General features: G+C 45.2%; 1 protein-coding gene across 4 annotated transcripts in view; it reads right to left on the bottom strand.

Annotated features, from left to right (window-relative positions):
* The window catches only part of FAM184A (family with sequence similarity 184 member A), an 833,199-nt gene that overhangs the window by 100,891 nt on the left and 709,051 nt on the right, over positions 1-23,257 (bottom strand). For all 4 annotated transcript variants that reach the window (XM_069606609.1, XM_069606608.1, XM_069606610.1 and 1 more), the window contains exon 13: positions 848-1,032. In XM_069606609.1, coding sequence (XP_069462710.1) covers positions 848-1,032 — 185 coding nt within the window. The remainder of the gene's footprint in view (positions 1-847; positions 1,033-23,257) is intronic.

Below are 23,257 nucleotides of genomic sequence, written 5' to 3'. Positions count from 1 at the left end.
CCACCAAACCTGTAATAAGGCCTAGGTCCTCTGTTCACACTGTTGCAATTGCATTTGCTACTAAAAACGTGGTGTGTTTCCTAGTTACTCGTTCTCCTATCCTAGAACAAAACAGTGTAAATTGTGTTTCACTTCTAACTCCATTAAATGTTGAACCTTGTGGGATAATCCGAGACCCACTGGGTCAGGCCAGCGCTGACCAAACTCAAATAAATAAAATAACGACAAATACTCCGGTCTTTTTTCGTTAGCTGTTCTATACATGTCTATTGTAAAACTTCTACTCCAAAAATGAGTTAGCAGAATTTATTTAAACCCCCCACAGGTTACGCTGTTGTCACACTAATAATTTAGAAAACAAACATGAAACCCCCAAATATTTGAAAGGTTACACAACCCCCACCCCCCAAGAAACAATTTGGCAAAGGGTTATTTTGCTATGACAGCTGGTGTCTCTGCATCAGGCAAAACCACCTGACAAATGCGTTCACTTTTAATACAATTCATCGTGAATACATCCATTGTTTGTGGTGGACCATTCCTCATGTTATAGCCCCTGGTCTTTTGGTTGTAGCCCCGGATAGAATCTCAGGAGCTACAGCCAAAAGGCTAGCTAGCCCCCAGTCCTGACAGTTCTGACATCAGAGTAGCCCTGGGTCTTTTCCAGACCTAGCAACACCCCTGGTTATTACACATCATTTGAAGGCATATGACATTATCGTTTGAGTGATGATACAGTTGTGCTTGAAATGAAAGGTGGCCACACCTGTCAGCAACACTCAAATCACTGACGCACACGTACATCCAAGAAGAGGCTGTTGCTGCTCTGAGGGGGAGCCACACGTACCTCATTTGCTGGTTCGCTTCACTGCGTATTCGAAGAATCTCTTTCCCCTTGAACTCCAGTTCCTTCGTTAATGCGCTTATGTTCTCGTGCTGTTTCATCACCTCCTTCTCCAGTTCAGCAATATGGCGATCTCGGTGCCGGAGATCGTCCTGTAAGTTTGATAATTGTGCTACATATTCTTTTTCCTGTCAGTCAAGAAAAAAAAAAGAACTCTTTATTGAGTGCCAGTGAGAGCCACAACACAGGAAGATATATTTTTAAAGGCCGGCACTCTGTCAAGGAGACGGAAGCTGGTTTCTCTGCAGCCTGGTCTACAGGAAAATACATTCATTTAGTTGCATGATGGGAAAGGGTCATGCTCGGCAGTAGCTCAAGATGGCGTCATACACTGGCCTATATATAGAACACTGGAAGCTAATCAGCATGAATTGTACAGTGCCTACAGTGCATAGTCATTTCACATGCCACTCTCCGGCATATGTCACGCTGTACTTTCTAAATCTGACAATCCTTGTCAGTTGCTTGACACCATTTGGGAGTGTAAAGGCGTTAATGCCATTAACACGCAACTGAAGCAATGGAATACTCTTTGAGAGTCATAGAGTCATAGAAATAAGCAAGTAATCTAGTTCTTTCTGATGTATACGGTATTCCTCTCAAAGATTCCTCATGTCTTGAGTACAGGATCTTTTTCCCAGCCCCCCCCCCCCTGGCTGGGGGTGTTGGGGAGGGGGAGTTGAGACTTCGTATCAACTCTGTACATGACGTCCACACTCTATATTGCATAAGCTGAGGCACACAAATTCTATGACCTCAATTCAAGACAATTTCCCCATAGAAAGAAGAGGAGGAATGGTAAAACTGCAACAGCAGGTTGCAAGCTGGTTGACTGGGGGGAGTGTGCGAGACAGAGGTTATGACGCTTTAGGGCGGAGCAGGGGTGGACTGGTAACCAGAAGAGCGCCTGGAAATAATTTTCAAAGTGGGACCATATTACACAATTTTAGCAAGCCCAACCATTTTCCTATGAGAGAGTGTGGGAATAAAATAGGTTCCCACACAAACGAGACCTATGGTGCAGAGGCCTACCGGTAAATCTCCTGAGTTCCTATAGGCCAGTCCAGCCCTGGTGTGGAGAATGCAATGCCCCACCTCCTTTATGCCACCACTGTAAGAGAGACAATGCGCCTGAGCTGTAAAGTGGCCCCTCTCACTCATTGGCACTGGTTTCATTGCAGTATGTTTTTTCCTTTTTTTTAGTAGAATTCGGAGGTACTTCTTGTATTTACGTTTTTATCCTATTTTTCTCTTTACAATCAATAAGTATCAATGAATGAATGGTGTGTGCGGCGAGTGTATGTGAATGATAGTGTGTGTGTGTTTGTGCGTGCATGCAGCGACACGTTTGGGAGTTGGTGCGTGTGTGAGAACGGGTGTGAGTGTTTGTGGAAGCAGGTGAATGTGTTTGGGAGGGCTTGTGCATGTGTGAGAGTGGGTGCTGTCACAGGGAGAGGGATCAACAGACGACTTGAAACCAGAGGTCATGTTCAACGGGCTTGCATCATAACAAAAGAAGCTTGAGGGATTAAAGTTTACTCTGGTTTAAAGGGTTACAACGAAACAAGTCAAAGCTTCCTTGCCAGACTATAATATTCAGTCCCTCCCTTTCTCTTGCTTAGTTCTTACATTCTGGAGGTGATCAAAGAGCACCTCATAGTGTCTGGGGTTTAAAGAGATCCACATCTCTTTCTTGGCTGTCATGCCTTTATTGCCAGAATATACTTCCTCTGCATCTTGTCCTAGACACCACTGGTAACAGCACTACTGGGCCTTGTGCCATCAGGACTTACCAGTTGTCCAGCTCTTTATGATCCTGGCTAGGATGGCAGTGGACAAAGAGGTTGTTGAACTTAGTCACATATCGGATTGATGGAGACTGTCTTGGCTCAGCCTCCTCTGCCAAGTCAGCAGCCTCTTCAGAGGTCCAGTTTCAGTCCAACTCCTCATTTGTCCCACTGTATTTCCTCCTTTACACTGCTTATTTCTCTCCTTCTCCACTTAATCTTGTCATCTTTACTCCTTGATGTTTTGCAACAAACTAGTCCGTCTCTCTTTATTTCCCTCCCGGGAGCTCTTCAACTTTCTCTTCTGTCAAGGGTTTTGATCCATGTTGAATCCTTAGACTGGGTAGATGTGGGGATGAGCTGTCGCTGCCCATTATTATATCCCAGAACAAACTAAATCAATAGACTGGGTGGATGTGGGGATGAGCTGTCGCCGGCCACATTCACGCCAGAATCCAAGAGAACTGCGCAGTTGGCACAAGACCACTCCAAAGATACAACCTTCTTGTGGGGGGTTCCACATCACCACTCTACTGTAAGGATGCCATCAAAACAATGTTAAGCAAGGGTCCTATACTATCAAGCAAAAGACCACTCTATTGAAATGCAGTAATTCAAGACAGATCCCAAAAATTGATGCAATACCGGTACTCACCACTATCAGAAAGCCGGCGTTTTAAAACCACCAGACTTTTGTGTAAAACTGAACAGAGGAACCTAAACCAGGCCAAGGAAAGACTTGCTAAGAGGTGGATACAATGTAAAACTATATTCTGAAATCACTTGAAGGAAGTAATTATTTAATGTACATGTAAAAATTGTAAGTTTTGATTTAAACTGGGAACTAAAGTGACATTTAGCTGAATTCTGCCTGACAACAACCCCCGACAGGAGTTGAAACTTGATCAAACTGCATTCCCAGGCCTGGCTGCCTCCTGCTTCCCCACCAAAAGGAGATGACACCCCTCTGATTAGATTAGGGGAGTGGCACCTGCAGGAGGTTGAACAAAGCCTTGTCCTGGACTCAGGCAAATGTTATATTGGGGGGGGGCGTAAAGTGGCTTCCTCTTGGGAGAAGTGGGAGAAGTGCCTGTGAGAGCCAGCTGAGCTTGGGGAAGTGGATAAACCAGTTATTCCACCATGTGATGTGGGAAGCCACACCCCTTTTTGACCAGGGCATAAGTTAAAAAGATGGATAATTCATAGTACGGACTTGTCAGAATTATATAAGTAATATCATTATTCTTGTGATTTTTCTGTGCACGTTTTAAGAGGTGTTAGGACCCTGTGGTGTATTCTGGGGGGTTGCTAGCGGAAAATAGGGTCTTACTCCAAATGTCTGCACATTAAAAATCTGACACTTCATCAATTAATGTCCATACTCCTTGCGCACATGTGTGTAATTTTTGGTAAATGTCCGATATTGGTAAACCAGTCAAAAAGCGCAAAATGTTGTCATTTTTGAATGCAAGCCCCCAGGAAGATCAGAGGCGGACAAGCATGGACCATAAGGAATATATAATGTGTACATGTAATTTCAACAAATTGTGTATCTGGGAAATATGTATTTGAATCAAATATAGATTGTGGGCAAATTGACCAGGGGAGGATCCTCTGACCCATAAACAGACCTCATCATGATGACAATCCATTTCCTTCCCCAAATCATGGGAGAGGGGAGAATTGGGCCAATGACAAGTAGAGAGGGGCAGGCTCAGTTATGCCACGCACACACCCACTTCCAAAACACATAAAAAGAGACTGCTGGGACAGGTAGAGAGATTCATTTTCCATTTCTGCTGAGCATTTTGACGGCCGACATCCCATCCAGACAAAGACCAGAACCAGAGACCCATAGACTACAGAACTTTGAACCTAGAAGGCCCACTGCAAGCAAAAGTATTCTCAGCAGGCCTTCAGAATCCAGCAAACCTAACCAAACTATTCAACAGCCGGGCGAGCTGTTTGAATTCTTTGCCAAGAACTTTTGCCGGAACCGCAGACCAGACCCAGACCGCTGTGAGCCGAGCAGAGAGAACCGCTGCTTGACGTGTTGACCAGATCCGTGACGAGGCCTATTTCAAATTTATATTGTGAGTACCTAGCAGAACTGTGCAGACCAATCTCTTAGTTAAAATAATCTAATTCAAACTATTTTAGCCTATTAGAACTGCATCCTAGAATCGTGTCATTCTGTCATCTTTAAAACTGAAAACTGTCATCTGTCATTCTGAGCTTTAAAATTTCGAAACCGAAAAACAACCTTTATTAAATCGGCCGTATCTCTGGAACCGTTTGTGCTAGGAGATTCTAAGCTTTCCAACGAGCCTAGAACCGACTTCCTACTCCTTATAGTGCCTCCGTAATCGCGCTCGACGCACGCGACTACATTTGCCGCAATTTGACATTTTGCTCAATTTCAGCCACGTGTAAAAATATTTGTCCTGGCTTTGCTTGCTGAAATTCGTGTGCAACCTGACAATCATTCATAGGGCATTGCTAAAGTGAGCCTGAACAAATATAAACTAGATATCACCCACCCTGAACCTCTAGAGGGAATTAAAAGCATTTTTAGCACATTTCTCACTTCATTGTCATCACATTCAAAGCATTTTGGGCCTATGTTTCAAACTTCTACCTGTTTCCTCTATGCTTGCTGGGGGGGAACTGAATTTCGTATTGTATTTGATTGCATTCCAGAGAACTGTGTGCTCCTCTTTCCATTTCTTACATTGCATAGGGGGGGGGGGGGGGTGAATTGCCAGAGAAAAAGTGATTATCTTATCTTTTGCTAAAATCATATCAAGTATTTCTGTACTGCATTTTATTCCTCATTGCTTTTCCCTTGAAACCATAAAAGTATTTTTGCTACCTTATCCATCCTATACTAACTCCTCATTGATTGTAAAGAAGTGTGTTAGTGCCAGATTACCCATTGTTGATCAACATTATATCCATAAGTGTGACATCAATTATTAATTTATTATAAAAGTGTGATATATATATATATTGTTTAATTTTTAAAATAAAACCTTTTAAATTTGCAAAACACACCTACTTCTTGGCTCAGTGGGGTCAGGGGGATTCTCAGAGAGGGGTGTTATACAAGGGTTCATCATCCAGATTATAACTTGCCATAAAAATATATGAATAAGGGCTTCCCTTGGGCATCCCAGACAAGGCACTGACTTAGTGGGATTGCTTGATTGGAGTCACTTACAAAGTGGGGGCTCGGAGCCGGGATCTTCTGGGTTAGATTTAGCACTTGTGCAGCTTTATACAGTGTGCTAACTGATGGGATACATACATCCGGTCGGATCACCACGCTGTGGTACGCTGTAAAGCACTCCTCAAAGGAACGCTCTAAGGAGAAGGTCTGTTTTGCAAAATAAAATACAAACTTCTGTAAGTCAGGAAGGAACTCAAATTCCAGAATGACGACACTGGTAGACATCAAAATAGCCAGAGAGCACTTCTTACATAAGCTATTTGTGAGAGGTGAGTGGACTCCTCAGGACCAAACGGTCTGGTTCAGGCAATCGCGCAACAGGTCACTGAAACAGGGTCAGATATATGGAGAGATCAGGGTCAATTACACGTGGCCCTGAGTGAATTATATATGGCTCCCAAAGCTAAAGATGAACACGAAAAGATGGTTAGGATAGCGGCATATTTGTATCTATATATGGGAGCCATGCAGGACAGATGTGCTGAAGGCCAAGATCTGGCAAATAGGCAACAGATGGCGTTAGAGAAGGCCCAATCTGATCTGGAGCCAGGAGTCAGAAAAGGACAGCAGACAGTACATCACTAAAATAAAGGAGGATATGGATGTGCTGCAACAGGAAAAGGCTGACCAGGATACCAGATTTCTGGCCTTGCAGAAGGAGTACCAAGAAGGTTTGGACTCCCTACTGCAGAGCCAGAAAAAGCTGGAGCAACAGTTAGACTTCAATAGGGCATGTGCTGAGCAGGTAGTCACCCTGAAAAGCCACCTAGATAGGGAGAAGGCAGAGAGCAATAAACTGATTTTGAAAGACCTGGATACCCAGGCAGAGTTTGACCAAGAGCGTCAGAAAGCTGGTGCCTTCCAAAGGCAAAGGGACGACCTGGCGGCACAGATGCAGGCTCTTAGTCAGGAAAGGGATACCTTAGGCCAGGAAGTCTGCCACTTAAAAAGGAAAATGGAAGAAAATCACCTGGCCCTCCAGGGACTGGGTGACCTCCAAAAAGAACACCAGAACTTGTTAGAGCACACCAGGAGGGTGGAGGATGCTCTGGCAAGAAAGGAGCAGGCCAATAGGGACACAGCTCAGGAGGTAACCCTCCTGCAGCAAAGACTGGCCCAGTACTCCAGGACCAATCAGGAGGCACAGAGAGAGAATGAGGCTCTCTGCCAGCACAATGATAGGCTCCAGCAACAGGTAGCGATGCAGGAGAGACTGATAGAGTCTACTAAGGCCTTAACTGAGGAACTGAAAGCGCAGGCTCTTGCATTGCAACAGGGAGCAGGGGCGGATAGAGATGAGGTTAGCTGGGAAAGAGAAACTCCTGAGCATAACCTCGGAGCCCTAGTACCAGAGGCCTTCATCTCTCCCAGTCCCTGGACTCTGCCACCCCCATGTCCCCTCGCGCACATGAGCACAGGGCCACGGGGATGGCAGATTACTATCCAGCTAGAAGTATGGGGCTCATAGGCCAGTACCTCCCAGGAATGGATGGGCGGGCATCCGGGTATGGGCACCCAAGCACAGTGCAATCTAGTGGGGAACCCCAGGAGAGTAGGCCCATTAAGGGCATCCTGAAAACCTCTGCCTAGTTAGGTCAGTGGGGGGGTACCCATCAAATCCTTGCAGCAAGGAGGGATCTGAAGACTCCTCTGAGCATTACAGGACACAGGAGACCAGGTCCCCACATTCTGCCAGCCATTCCCAGGCTCGCAGAATCCGGAAAAACCTGGAAGATCAGACGGGCACCTCTGGGAGCAGTGCTTCTGAGTCAGAGGATGAATGGACCAGGGTTACCCGAACCAAAAAGGCCAATAAGGCAAAAAGGGCCTTGCTTAAGGACCCATTGAAACAAATAAAGGCAATAAGGAGTGTCATCACGCCTTATCATAAGAACGCCAAGTATTCTGTTTGGGAACACTTGGAGCTCTATGAGCAAATGATGGCGACTTTCCATTTGAAGGACAGCAGTAGCTGCATCCAGTACGTCAAATGGACCTTCTCACCAGAATACTCCGGTTTCTTTGCAGGGCTGGAGGATCAAAACCATTCAAGGTGGTCCACATACAGGGCGGCCATCTTGAAACATTTTTCTGTGCACAGAAATCCTCAAGAGGCTCGCAAGGCAGTCTACAATTTGCAATGTGGGGAGGATCAGGCCCCACAAGAGTTTGTGCAAGAATTAAAGCGTGCTTTTGCGCAGACCACCAGAAGGGTGCACACGGATAGCAGAGAATTTATCAATACGTTTTTCCATGCCTTACCCAAATACATCATGACCCAGCTAATGAGAGATTTTCACGGGAAGAGGTCACTAGACTGGGTCATTGAACAGGCTACCCGGATCTATGAGGTGCAGAAGCCCATAGAAAATAAACTTAATGCGCAGAAAAACCCCAAAACCAACAGCACCCCTGCTGCTGCCAAGGTGGCAGAGGTAAAGGTTGTGGAGACTGAGCTACAGCTGCCCCTCATCTCATCCCAGAACCGACAATACCAAAATCCCATGGGTCAAACCCATCCTGATGACTGCCTCCAAAAAGGGGGGGCGGCCCAGAACCCGAAACCATTTCCAGTTGCCAACTTTTTCTTTCAGATTCCCCAGGCTCTCCACAGAATTCTGCCCAAATCTCTTCGCTAGCAATGTCCAAAACCAGAAAGTTAGCCCACCAGTTGTCCAAAAATGTGCATTATCTGTGCCCCCTTGAGGAGAAGGAGGGGAGATATTATGCCCCGGTACAAGTACAGGGGCAGGGTACAATTTCGGCACTGGTGGACACTGGATCCCAAGCTACCCTTCTGTCCAAAAGGGCCTTTGATGAACTAAATGCAGGAAGGGGGAGAATTACCGTATTCCTCTCACCTCTCTTCCTGGACAACTCCAGAACTTTGACGGGAAGGAAATTCCCGTCGAGGGGACGGCAGATTTGGACATTAAAATTGGGCGACACAAGGTGAAACACCCGGTCATAGTAGTGACTCCAGAGGGCACCCCTTGTTTACTAGGGAATGACCTCCTGAGAAGGATGTCACCCCTAATAGATTGCGTAAACAAGGTCCTCTGGACCCAGAATAGCCGACCAATAAAATTAAAACAGAGTGTCAACCATGTTAGTTTAAATGGCACCTGCCACATGGTTGAACAAAAATCTGACCAAGTAGAATTTCACTTCCAGAACAACCAAATTCCAGACATGACAGTAATAGCAGTAGGACAACAGACTGGTGATGGGGGGTCCTCTCTATTTCTGAAAATCAACCTTCCTTCCAGTTTAAGGTGGTATTCCACACTGGAAGGAAATACTCTGAAATTCTTTACCAATCCACAATCAGACACTCCCACTCCTATAGTCCAGAAAGATGTGAAATCAGCTCAGAGCCTGGCTGTTATTCAGCAAATTGGAGAGCAGTTGTTCATCCCTGTTCAGTTAAATGATGGGAAGGACTCTGTTCTCGCCCGAGTGTGTGTGAACAATGGTAAGAGCTTCATCAGCGAAGCCATATTCCGACAACTCCCAAAAGATCCAGCCATTCCCACATTCAAACTGATAGACAAATGGGAAATGGAACTGGAAACACCCAATTCCAAACATCTCCGGCCAAGCAGGTGTATGCCCAAAATCTCCATTGGCAACAAGAGCATAGTCCATAATTGTTGGGTCGTGCAAGACGTCACTGCCGCCTTTTACTTAGGCAGTGACATTCTCAATTGCTTTGCCATTAGTTTGGACCTAATAAACTTCAAAGCTTGGTCCCGATTAGCGGATAATCCCATGGGCTTTGATGATTCAGGAAAAGCATTTAGGTCAGCTCAATTGCTACCTTATGCAGTTGAAATTCAGATTAAAGAGGAAGTCACCATCCCAGAAAGGACCCGACAATTCTCCCTGGAAGTGAAAGTTAAAAGAGGACAAAAATTGAAAAACCCTGATGCTTATCTACATCTAAATGCTTCTTTCCAACAGCAAGGGTTGGGGGTAAACCCAACTCCATTAGTCAACATATAACATGACACCATTCCAATAGAGGTGGATAACAGCGACTTAAAGAGTATTACTCTAGCCGCAGGCACCATTATTGGAATGGCGGTTGATGACCGACATTTCTCCATTGATTTAGGAAATGAACTGTAAGGACCAATCCCCAAGGACTGTTTTGACAGTGATGACAACACAACACCAGACAGGATCTTTACCCGGCATGGGGGGAACTTCCTGGTGTACACTTCCTGCCCTTATGGTAAGGAAGATGTGACTTGTGACTTCAGGAGGGATGAGGTGATTTTCCAGGTCCATGAGGGCTGCCTTTCCCACCTGAAGCCTCCAGTCCAAATCAGCACTCTGACCAGGGACTTCTCCACCCAGCTGGAGGAGGCCGCTGAGATAGCCAAATCAGAAGTCTTTCCAGGCTTCAGGCAGATGGTGGAAGAGAGGGTCAACCTAGCTGATGGAACTCTGGAACAGAAGCAAAAGTTGAAACAAGTTTTCTTGGATTTCCAAGATCTCTTTGCGGTAGACTCATATGACTGTGGTCGCACCGACATCCACACAACAACAATTCCCACGGACCCTGGAATGACTCCAGTGTTTGTGAAGCAATATCGCTTGCCTCTCGCATCCATGGAGTCCCTTACTGAAATAATTAAGAACCTTGAGTCCCGGGGAATAATCCGTCCAGTACACAGCACCTTCAATAATCCGGTGCTGGGAATATTGAAGCCAAACGGCCAGTGGAGACTCTGCGCCGACCTTAGGGAGCTCAACAAACGGGTCCATACTTCCCGATGGCCTCTGCCCTACATTGACCAAGGGCTGGCCCAGATTCAGGGGTCACAGGTATTCACAGCAATAGACCTGACCAATGGATACTGGACTGTGCCTGTCAGTAGGGAGGACCAATACAAACTGGCTTTTACCTTTGCGGGCCAGCAGTACACATGGACCCGGACTCCCTTCGGATACCTCAACTCCGGCAATGAATTCAACATTTTCCTACATAAGGCCATTCCCGACCTGGGTGCGAGGGGTAACCTGGCTTATGTAGATGATGTCCTCATCAAAAGTTCATCTGTGGAGGAACACATAGCAAAGGTCTGTTATGTTCTGACACAGTTGAGGGCCGCCGGAGCAAAACTTTCCTTTCAGAAAGCACAGTGGTGTAGAACCCGTGTTAATTTCTTGGGGCATGAGATTACTCCTCAGGGTCTCTGTCCCCAAGAAAAGAAAGTGGAAACACTCCAGAAACTGAAGGATCCCACAACTCTGCAGGAACTAAGGAGCCTCCTTGGACTGACTAATTACAGCAGAAAGTTCATTGAGGGCTACGCAGAGATCACTAGACCCCTGATTCATCTCCTGAAGGGGGGGTCAAGTGGGAATGGGGTCCAGAACAATTCGAGGCAGTAAGACAACTCAAGAGAAGCCTCTCACAAGCACCTTGCCTAACTTACCCTGTCAGAAACAAGGAGTTCTTCCTGGAGACAGGGTTCTCTAATACGTGCTTGACGGCAGTATTATACCAAAAGCATGACAAGGTCAATAAAGTAATCTCCTATGCGAGCAAAACGTTATCCTCTGTGGAGGAAAAATTCAACGATTGTGAGAAGGCACTCCTGGCAACGGTGTGGGCATTGAAGAATTACCGCCCGTTTATCCAGGGGGAACACATCATAGTGGAGACTCCACACCAGCCTCTGCAATATCTCCAAAGTGACAGAATCCGGCCCAGAAATGTGAGTAATTCCTGAATTACTTCCTGGATTCTGTCAATGCAAGGCTTTCCTGTAGAGGTCAGATATGGCCAAAACAAGAAGAGTCCCCTCGCGCAAGGTCTGGCTGACTTGCATGATTGTGCCAGAGAAAACTGTCTCGAGGACGAAAGTCTAAAAATCAAGGACAACATGGAGGCATACCTTAATTCCCCACACAAAGTCTTTGAAGAAGACAAGTGTGAGGGAATGCCCACTGTCTATGTGGATGGATGCTCTTACCATGTTGACAACAACAGGGAGAAAGAACTGGTGGCCGGCGTAGGGAATGCATGGGTGAAGGAGTTTCCAGAACCCTCCGCTGGATACAAAATTGGTCCCCAAAGTAGTCAGGTGGCAGAATTGATGGCTGTGCATCAGGCCATCCTCACTGCTGTCCAGCATCAACTCCACGAACTGGTCATAATCACAGATTCGGATTATGTACGGAACGGGTTCGTGGAGCACCTGGTTAATTGGAAAACCAGAGGCATGTTATGTGCTAATAACAAACCCTTGAAACATGGGAAGTTAATCCAAAACATTGATGATCTGGTCACCTCGAATAGGATGACCATCTACTGGAAAAAGATCAAGGGTCATTCCAAAGTAGAGGGACCAGACAAAACTGGAAATGACTTAGCTGATCATCTGGCCAAAACCGGGGCCATCCACGGGGATCTTATAGAAATAGAGTCCCTGTTGGGGGAAATCCAGGTCACTGCTATCACTAGGTCCCAGACAAATGCTCACAATGATCTTTCAACTGCACAATGGAGTAAGGAGACCCCTGATGCTGATTTGATTACAGCTCAGAAGGGGGACCCAATAATTGGTAAGTTTTACCAACACATTGAGCACCCTGAGAACTTTCCCCTGACGGATACCGATTACATTGGGAAAGAGGACCTAAGAGTGTTGATGAAATGTCCAAAAAGGTTCAGAATCCAAGACGGTTTGTTGGTAAGGAAATCCCAAGCTGGCCATGATCCGTGGGTGGTCCCTACCTCATTCTGAAGCCTGATGTTAAGTCACGCCCATGATGCGGCCACCGCCTGTCATAGGGGGTTTCACACAACACTGGAAATCTTAGGAGAGGTTGCATACTGGCCACACATGGGGCAGGACCTCGACCAATACTTGAAGGGGTGTCTTGTGTGTGCACAATTTCAGCCATCATCCCTCACACACCGTGCGCCTCTCCAAAAGAGGGGGATGACACTGCCATGGTCAGATTTGCAAATCGACTTTGTAGGCCCCGTGATCCGCTCGTCTAGGGGAAATAAGTACTTGTTGACCGTAACATGCTTATTTACTAAATGGCTGGAATGTCTCCCAGCCCCAAACTGCAAGGCAGAAACTGCAGCTGCCCTGATGATAAACCACATCTTCTCTCGGTTTGGTCTACCTCAAAGGATTGAGTCAGACAAAGGTAGCCATTTCACCAGCGAAGTAATGACTAAGATGTGGGAGATACTGGGGGTTAAAAGGAAGCTACACATTTCTTACAGGCCAGCTTCTTCTGGAGCAGTGGAGAGATACAACCGAACAATTGTGAGCATCTTAAAACAGTTTGTGGCAGATTCTGGGCCAAGTTGGGATATCCGACTACCTCTGGTCCTAATGGCCATTAGATCTACCCCTTCATCTGCAACTAAAAGGTCACCATTTGAGTTGATGACCGGACGCAAGATGGTGCTTCCCCAGCATTTGCTCTACAGGACCCAAGAGCAGACACTGATAAATGCCTACACAACTCATGAGTATGTGGAGAATTTAAGGAAACACCTCCAACATGCTTTTGCCTATGCTCAGCAGAATCTAGAAAGATCAGCTGAGAGTATGAAAACGCATTATGATTTGAAAACCACCAGGAAGGAATATGATGTGGGAGACCGGCTCTATCTATACAATTTCCAAAGGAACCAGGCCAAACAGCGAAAATGTTTGCCTACATGGAAGGGACCGTTTGCAATTATGGACAAGATCTCCCCTGTTGCCTGCAAAATCTGTATCCCCAAAGGTAATTTGGCAGAAGGGGAAGATAAGTGGGTCCATATTAATCAGCTAAAGTGTTGCCATCCCAGGCACACTCTGCAGCAACTGGAGGAGTCCTCTGCAATACCAGAGGGGACCGCTCCAGATTAATTCAGTTCCAACCCTAAAATATCCCACATATAGTCTCTAAAATATTATGACGCTTGTAAGCCACTGTCTCTGAATTATATCTTGTTTTTCAAAATTGGAATGCTATGTCTATTAAAGTATAAAATGTATATGTCGCCCCACTATATCAATAGTGGGGGAGAAATGTCTATGAATAGGTATTGCCGCTTTCCTTTGTCGTCCTAGGAGAAAGAAAACCTGGAGACTGACCAAGGAGGACGACTGGGGACCGGGAGCAGAGACCCGAGGGGCCCGGGGTACCGCCCTATATTCCCATCAGGACCAGCGAGGAGAACCGATCGATCCAACTGGGTGGAGGAAAAGATGCTGAACTGTGCCATCTACAGAATTGGAAGAAGATAATGCGGACATACCAGCACAGGGCTCAAAACATCCTTGGCACCCGACTTCCCCTCGACTCGAATCAAAGCGCAGTCGGGCGGGGGGGGTTTGTCAAGGGTTTTGACCCATGTTGAATCCTTAGACTCGGTAGATGTGGGGATGAGCTGTAGCTGCCCATCATTCTATCCCAGAACAAACTAAATCAATAGACTGGGTGGATGTGGGGATGAGCTGTCGCGCCCACATTCACGCCAGAATCCAGGAGAACTGCGCAGTTGGCACAAGACCACTCCAAAGATACAACCTTCTTGTGGGGGGTTCCACATCACCACTCTACTGTAAGGATGCCATCAAAACAATGTTAAGCAAGGGTCCTATACTATCAAGCAAAAGACCACTCTATTGAAATGCAGTAATTCAAGACAGATCCCAAAAATGGATGCAGTACCGGTACTCACCACTATCAGAAAGCCGGCGTTTTAAAACCACCAGACTTTTGTGTAAAACTGAACAGAGGAACCCAAACCAGGCCAAGGAAAGACTTGCTAAGAGGTGGATACAATGTAAAACTATATTCTGAAATCACTTGAAGGAAGTCATTATTTAATGTACATGTAGAAATTGTAAGTTTTGATTTAAACTGGGAACTAAAGTGACATTTAGCTGAATTCTGCCTGACAACAACCCCCAACAGGAGTTGAAACTTGATCAAACTGCATTCCCAGGCCTGGCTGCCTCCTGCTTCCCCACCAAAAGGAGATGACACCCCTCTGATTAGATTAGCGGAGGGGCACCTGCAGGAGGTTGAACAAAGCCTTGTCCTGGACTCAGGCAAATGTTATATTGGGGGGGCCGTAAAGTGGCTTCCTCTTGGGAGAAGTGGGAGGAGAAGTGCCTGTGAGAGCCAGCTGAGCTTGGGGGAAGTGGATAAACCAGTTATTCCACCATGTGATGTGGGAAGCCACACCCCTTTTTGACCAGGGCATAAGTTAAAAAGATGGATAATTCATAGTACGGACTTGTCAGAATTATATAAGTAATATCATTATTCTTGTGATTTTTCTGTGCACGTTTTAAGAGGTGTTAGGACCTTGTGGTGTATTCTGGGGGGTTGCTAGCGGAAAATAGGGTCTTACTCCAAATGTCTGCACGTTAAAAATCTGACACTTCATCAATTAATGTCCATACTCCTTGCACACATGTGTGTAATTTATGGTAAATGTCCAATATTGGTAAACCAGTCAAAAAGTGCAAAATGTTGTCATTTTTGAATGCAAGCCCCCAGGAAGATCAGAGGTGGACAAGCATGGACCATAAGGAATATATAATGTGTACATGTAATTTCAACAAATTGTGTATCTGGGAAATATGTATTTGAATCAAATATAGATTGTGGGCAAATTGACCAGGGGAGGATCCTCTGACCCATAAACAGACCTCATCATGATGACAATCAATTTCCTTCCCCCAATCATGGGAGAGGGGAGAATTGGGCCAATGACAAGTAGAGAGGGGCAGGCTCAGTTATGCCACGCACACACCCACTTGTAAAACACATAAAAAGAGACTGCTGGGACAGGTAGAGAGATTCATTTTCCATTTCTGCGGAGCATTTTGACGGCCGACATCCCATCCAGACAAAGACCAGAACCATTGACCCATAGACTACAGAACTTTGAACCTAGAAGGCCCACTGCAAGCAAAAGTATTCTCAGCAGGCCTTCAGAATCCAGCAAACCTAACCAAACTATTCAACAGCCGGGCGAGCTGTTTGAATTCTTTGCCAAGAACTTTTGCCGGAACCGCAGACCAGACCCAGACCTCTGTGAGCCGAGCAGAGAGAACCGCCGCTGGACGTGTTGACCAGATCCGTGACGAGGCCTATTTCAAATTTATATTGTGAGTACCTAGCAGAACTGTGCAGAACCAATCTCTTAGTTAAAATAATCTAATTCAAACTATTTTAGCCTATTAGAACTGCCTCCTAGAACCGTGTCATTCTGTCATCTTTAAAACTGAAAACTGTCATCTGTCATTCTGAGCTTTAAAATTTCAAATCCGAAAAACTACCTTTATTAAATCGGCCGTATCTCCGGAACCGTTTGTGCTAGGAGCGAAATTTAAGATTCTAAGCTTTCCAACGAGCCTAGAACCGACTTCCTACTCCTTATAGTGCCTCCGTAATCGCGCTCGACGCACGCAACTAAATTTGCCGCGATTTGACATTTGCTCAATTTCAGCCACGTGTAAAAATATTTGTCCTTGCTTTGCTTGCTGAAATTCGTGTGCAACCTGACAATCATTCATAGGGCATTGCTAAAGTGAGCCTGAACTAATATAAACTAGATATCACCCACCCTGAACCTCTAGAGGGAATTAAAAGCATTTTTAGTACATTTCTCACTTCATTGTCATCACATTCAAAGCATTTTGGGCCTGTGTTTCAAACTTCTACCTGTTTCCTCTAAGCTTGCTGGGGGAACTGAATTTCGTATTGTATTTGATTGCATTCATGAGAACTGTGTGCTCCTCTTTCCATCTCCTTCCATTTCTTATATTGCATAGGCGGGGGGGGGGGGTGAATTGCCAGAGAAAAAGTGATTATCTTATCTTTTGCTAAAATCATATCAAGTATTTCTGTACTGCATTTTATTCCTCATTGCTTTTCCCTTGAAACCCTAAAAGTATTTTTGCTACCTTATCCATCCTATACTAACTCCTCATTGATTGTAAAGAAGTGTGCTAGTGCCAGATTACCCATTGTTGATCAACATTATATCCATAAGTGTGACATCAATTATTAATTTATTATAAAAGTGTGATATATATATATATTGTTTAATTTTTCAAATAAAACCTTTTAAATTTGCAAAACACACCTACTTCTTGGCTCAGTGGGGTCAGGGGGATTCTCAGAGAGGGGTGTTATACAAGGGTTCATCATCCAGATTATAACTTGCCATAAAAATATATGAATAAGAGCTTCCCTGGGCATCCCAGACAAGGCACTGACTTAGTGGGATTGCTTGATTGGAGTCACTTACACTTCCTCCTCTTCCTCTCTAGTATTATCCACCTCTTAATCCATCTTCTGTTCCTGTTTTACCTCCTCCTCCTCACATCTTTCTATTCATAGTTTCTCCACCTCTATCTTTCCTCTCTGTGGTTTTTGCAGATCCTTCTCTCCTCCTCCTGGCATTTTGTCAACCCTCTCTCATCTCTTCTGCTCCATTTTGAGCTCCTCCTCTCCCCCCTATTCATGGCTTCGCCTCCTCTCCTCTGTTCCTCTTTCCGCTATTCCATCCCCACTGCTACTGATGGTCTCTTCTCCTCTACTCTGCCATGCTCATCTTTTAGTTCCTCCTCTCCTATGGATGTTCTTTCCATCTCCTCCTCTGTGCTCCTGTTTCAGCTATGCTGCTACCACTCCTATTGGTCTCTCCTCCTCTCCTACGTCCTCTGCTACGTGTCTCTTTCATTTCTTCCTCTGCAACTTCTTTGGTAGTTTCTACTCCCTCTTCTCTACTCCTCTTTAATATCCTCCCCTCTTACTCCTCTTTAATATCCTTCCCTCTTCTATCTTGTCTTCTTCTCCTCTCGCTGATTCTTCCCTCCTCAGTCCCTCTGCTTTTTACCTCCTCGCTGCTCCTCCACGCACCAACTCACTCTGCCAGTCTCCAACTCCCCGTCCCAACTCCCACAGTACTCAAGATTATTTCCCCCTTTTATAGTACAGTGAGTTGGCCCACACATTGGATGATTTCTCTGTTAACTGCAGCGTGGGGTTTGTTACAGGCGTGATTCCAGACTGGCTGGCTTGAACCCAAAGAAGACGACCAACTGCATCTTTTTTGTTTGCATGTGTTACTATAGGTCTGCAGTGCAAGCATTCATCAAGGCCATCTGCCATCTTGGTTTTACTGCCATTCGGAGACAGACACTCAGCGGATGCTCGCACTCCAACACTTGAACAAAAGAAAGATTGAAGTCTTTAGGACCTGAGCAATGCTTTGTGGAACACTGCCCTTGAGGTTTGCAGGCTGATATGCACACACGTGGGATTCAAGAGTGGTGCCTCCATTTGCAGTCATCGGTGATGTTCACAGTATTCAAGTTGCAGGCATCTGAGGGAGCAGACCCACTTGTTGAAGCATCATCAAAAAAGTTCTATGTACACCAAGCTCAGTCCTCTTTGATTTCTTCCGACTTTGGGTGATTGGAAAACATACTGGGTTACGACTAGGGCCTTACCCTTCACCTAATCTAACTGGTTTCTATTGCCTGTGGCTGAGTCTTGCGCCAAGCTGGCGAAGGGGATTCTAACGGCTGAGAAGTGCTGAAACACATAATGCTATGGTTAGATAGATTATCCTTTTATGTTGCCCTTTATTCTACTCACATGATCAGGAGGTTGTTGTTGGGTGTTTATAAACCTGAGAAATTCCAATTTGTTTTAAATTTATCTTACCTTTAGACAGGTCACCCCCTAATGTCCCCTTGATTTTGTCTACTGGATCATATGTCTCCAGGGAGGCTGCTGCTCACTTTCACTCAAGTCTCCCTACAATTGTCAAGGGTGGGGTTTTATACAGGAGTTATGGAGGGGTCATTTTATGAGGCTGGTGATGGACTGAGGGTCGGTCTCCTGTATACCTCATCCATGCTCCACATCATGGGGGTAGCACCCACCCCCGGGGTTCACCCCACTGGCATCATAGATCCTATTACATTTGACCTGACCACAGTGCACATTTGTAACTACTGGTGCATGTATCGGAGAGCGGGAGTATGTGTGAGAGCAGGTGCTTGTGTGCATATTCGAGGGGGTGCTACAGGGAGGCAAACATCACTTTTTATAGAGCAGTACTGACACATATTGTGGATAGAGGCAAATGAGGTAAAGCAAAAAGATTTTACAGTGGCAATGCTGGCCTGAAGTGGGCATAGTCATCGTGAAAGTGTTTACTGCATCAATGCTTCCTTAGATTGGGGACAACCAGCACAAACATGTTTTCTTAAAGTGATAATACTGGCATACATTGTTTGGCACTGGTTGGATGAACATGTGGTTTATTGGGCACTGATGGCACATGTTGTTGAGGCAGGTCCCATCCTTTTTCTTTGGATACAGTGACCATGAACATGTGTTGCAGAAAGGCACTGTGTACTGTTGGTGTGGTGTCTTGCATTTATTTGAGTTTTTGAAGAGTTCCCCTACAGAAAAGCTTGTAAATCCTGTATATTGTAAGGCTTTTTACTCAATTTTACTGAACATTTTGCGGTAAAAGGCTCTATTTCAACTAATTATTTCAACATAATTTTCAGGGGTAGAACAAACCAAACTTGGATAGTTTGGGCACGCTAGATGCACTCACTCGTAGCAGCTCAGGACACATATTTATGCCTCTACACTAGAAAAACGTAACAACCACCTTCATGCACAATTTCCAGTATGGGAAGGTAAATTAGAAGGAAATCTATGTCTTCAATCCTCTTTTGGTTTTATTCCAATCTTTACAGTTGCTTCTACTCCATGCCCTAGGCTGGTGATTCGGGATGTCTTCGTTTTGGTGTACCTCAAAGCTCAGATCTTGGCACCTTACTATTCTCTCTATGCTATTTCCTCTCCTCAATCATTATATTTTTTGATTTAATCTCCGATTTCTAAGCTGATAATTCTCAAATCTTTCCGTCATTGATCAACTTCAGGCTTTCAGCACTCACTATCTCTCTGCTCCTAAGCTTGGGATATTTGCTCACCCTCTACACCTCAACACATGTAAGCCTGAAACTTCTCTCACCTGCACCTTCTCCTCACAGTTGTCTCCCACTCTCCTATTTGTTTGCTCTGATTTGCTTCCCCTCTTTGCTTCTACTCGCACTCTATGTGATATTTATGATCCTTTACTGTGTTTGACCTCTCAGAAGTCTTTTACTACTTGCACAGGCCATTTTCAACTTTAAAACATCCACAAAATTCATCCCTGTCTACTACTTAGACTCAAGATCTCAAACCGATCTTCCCCATTTTAGTTATTTCTCCTCACCTTTTCTGGCCTATGCTCTCTCCCTTCTTCATTCTATTTTTATTTCTGTCATCTGCCTTCCATGATGGTCTCGGGAGGATAGCTCAGCGGCAACGTGCTTGTCTTAGAAGCAAGATGACATGGAGCACCACGGATTCGATCCCCGGGTCCGCTCTTAGACACCTCTGGGTATTAAGCGCGTTATAAATAACCTATCATATCATATCCATTTATGCTCCCATCACTCCCCTATTTTTCCATCTTTGGCTTCTCTTGGTAGCCTTTCCTTGCCTGTCCTTTTTCATTTACTCTACCTCTGAATTCTCTTTAAATGTGTTCATTACTTACCAATCTCTTAACACTCTTCTCTTGTTTTTGTTCATTCTACCCCTCGTGCCCTTCAGTCCTCATCTCTTCCAACTAGCTGTTCCCCACCCTCCTTGAGCCCTCTCTCAATTTCACTCATGTGTTTCTTCTTGCTCCCAAACTTTGGAATGCTCTTCTGGACTCCCTCAGCTCAGCCTACACTCTTGCCTCTTTCCAATGTTCTCTTAAAACTCCCCCACTTGCTATTATCAATTCTTAAAAATGTAACACAATGCTGTTGGTCTTCTTTTTGCTCATGCCTTTTTATTGTTGCAGCTGTAATTTTGTTCAGCTAAAATAGGTAACTATAACATTTGTGATTCCTGAGAGAGAATGAATGAGCTCGAATATATAGCTTGAATAAAACCTTGCATAGCATGTTGCTCTCATCATTGTATTGTGCCCAATCAGACAAATTCACCACACTCGCCATGCAGTGAAGACCTGCATTGAGTTAATGCATGTGTAATTTAACCTGGGTGCAATCCTGCAGTGGTGTTTCCCCTTGATCTCCCCCTAGGCATCACTGTTTTGATAACAGATTACAGTTTTGTTCTGAGCTGTCACAATACTAATGATGACTCTTACTATACTTTTGTACGAACCATAATAGTAGGTCAAGTATTACCCAGGGTTTTGCCCAGTGTTGTAATGACATTTGGACTCAAGCAAAGGGTTGGAATGAAACACTGATTGCCCTTTGGCCATATATCATCATGTACAAATGTGGATTGGTCATAGAGCTAGATTTAGTGAGGGGACTTGTATCGGGTGGAGGAAGTTAGCAAATAGTCAATCAGAAAGTAGAATAGTGGGTAGCGCAAGAACAGTCTAAGAAGTGCAAGTGGGTGAAAAGGTTTTTACTGTTTTATAGGTCAACGGGTTGAGTCAAGCAGCCCAAGACAAACTGCATTGGCAACAAAACTAGGACACATTGCCTAATAGACTATCTAGTGGAGGAATAACCGGCACCTACACATATAGTATTAACATAATGTATTGTCCATTGTGGCTTAGTTCCTACACAAGTTTCTCTACCTGCAAGTGGGGTGGAATAAATAGGGTGCTTCCTGTTAGAGGTAGCCCTAATAAAATGTCACCCTTCTCTATGTGATGTCAACCTTTACTAGAGATTCCTTGCCATGGTCTAGGAAGAAACTTCTGTTGTTTACCTCCTGAATGCTCTACCTCAGAGAGCAGTGGGGTCATGTTACAAGGGCAGGTCACAGAACCTGCATTTTACTACTACCTGTGGTTGCAGACACAAGGAGCTGGGATAGATGGGGCCTCTATGTCACAATTACTGCGCTGGAAATGTGTGGTAACTTAAGACTATCTATTAGGTACGGGCCTCAGAACGAACTGCAGGGCAATATAGGGTACCAGTAAAGCAGTACAGTGCAGGCAATGTTTGAAAGGGTGAGGAACCAGTGCATCAGTGAAAAAAAGCACTAAACAAAGGTTGCCACAAAAGGAAAAAACAATAACACATGGGTCGAGTACTGGCAACAGGAAATTTACTGAAGTGTGAGGAAAGATATCAATTTGAGGGCAAAGTGTCTGAAAGAACAAATTACTTACCCCAGGTAATATTCTTTCTACTGGATTGTGTCCGCCCACGAATTCCTCATCTTAGATACTTATTCTCCTGTTTTGCAGCTCTTCGAAACTTTTTCCCAGCCGGGGGCATTTTGCGCACTGCCGTCAATGGCCATTGAGTTGTCTGCGTGACCGGACGTGATGCTGATGCGGGTACTAATAGCACGCTTGGCTCCCTGTGACCTCAGTTGTTTTTTCCCCATTGCACAGGCACGTTAAGGATTAGAGACAAGGATAGCTGGTCAAGCGTTAAAGGAGAGTTATTGTATAATTGTTTTAGAGAGCGCCTTAACCATGGGGAAGGCTGGGAGGGTGCTGAGGAATCAGTGGGAGGAACATCCAGTAGAAAGAGCATTACCAGGGGTAAAGTAATTTGTTCTTCTAATGGATCGTGTCCTCCCACAGATTCCTCATATTAGATAGACTCCCATAGCAGTAAAACCATTATGGTGGAGGGAAGGAGCGAACTCCATGGTGATTATGTCACTACTTGTTGGAGGACAGCCCTACCGAAACGAGAACTCATTTGCGGAAACTGTGTCCACACAGTAGTGTTTTGCAAAGGTGTGTATAGAGGACTACGTCGCGGCCTGACAAATGTCCTTAACAGGTAGCCCTCTTTGGAGAGCAGAGGCAGCTGCCACACCTCTAGTGGAATGAGCCCTGAAACTTTCAGGAATTTCCTTACCCGCAATGGTGTAGCATTCGGAAACACAAAGCACAATCCATCTACAGATGGATTGCTTTGCTATTCCTTTTCCCATCTTCGGGCCAGTGAATCCAATGAATAGCTGATCTTCCGGCCTGAAATGTCTTGTCCTGGAGATGTAGGGTCGAGTCTATACCGCCTTTCTTCCTCCTTGGAAGGATGAGGAGGCAGCTAGAAGGCTGGAAAACAAATTGCCTTTGACAGGTAGCATTCCAATCCGACCTTCGGGATCAACAAAGGGCGCACTCTCAGAGTCGCCTTGTCATTGGAAAAGATAATGAAAGGTGGCTTACAGGACAGGGCCTGCAATTCGCTCACTCTCCGGGCAGAGCAAATGGCGACCAAAAAGGCTGTCTCCCAGGATGGTAGCCTTAGAGGACATAAA

This window comes from Ambystoma mexicanum, chromosome 4p (assembly GCF_040938575.1).
Source record: "Ambystoma mexicanum isolate Mex_15411 chromosome 4p, UKY_AmexF1_1, whole genome shotgun sequence".
Lineage (NCBI taxonomy): Eukaryota > Metazoa > Chordata > Amphibia > Caudata > Ambystomatidae > Ambystoma > Ambystoma mexicanum.
This window is presented reverse-complemented; position numbering and strand designations above follow the sequence as displayed.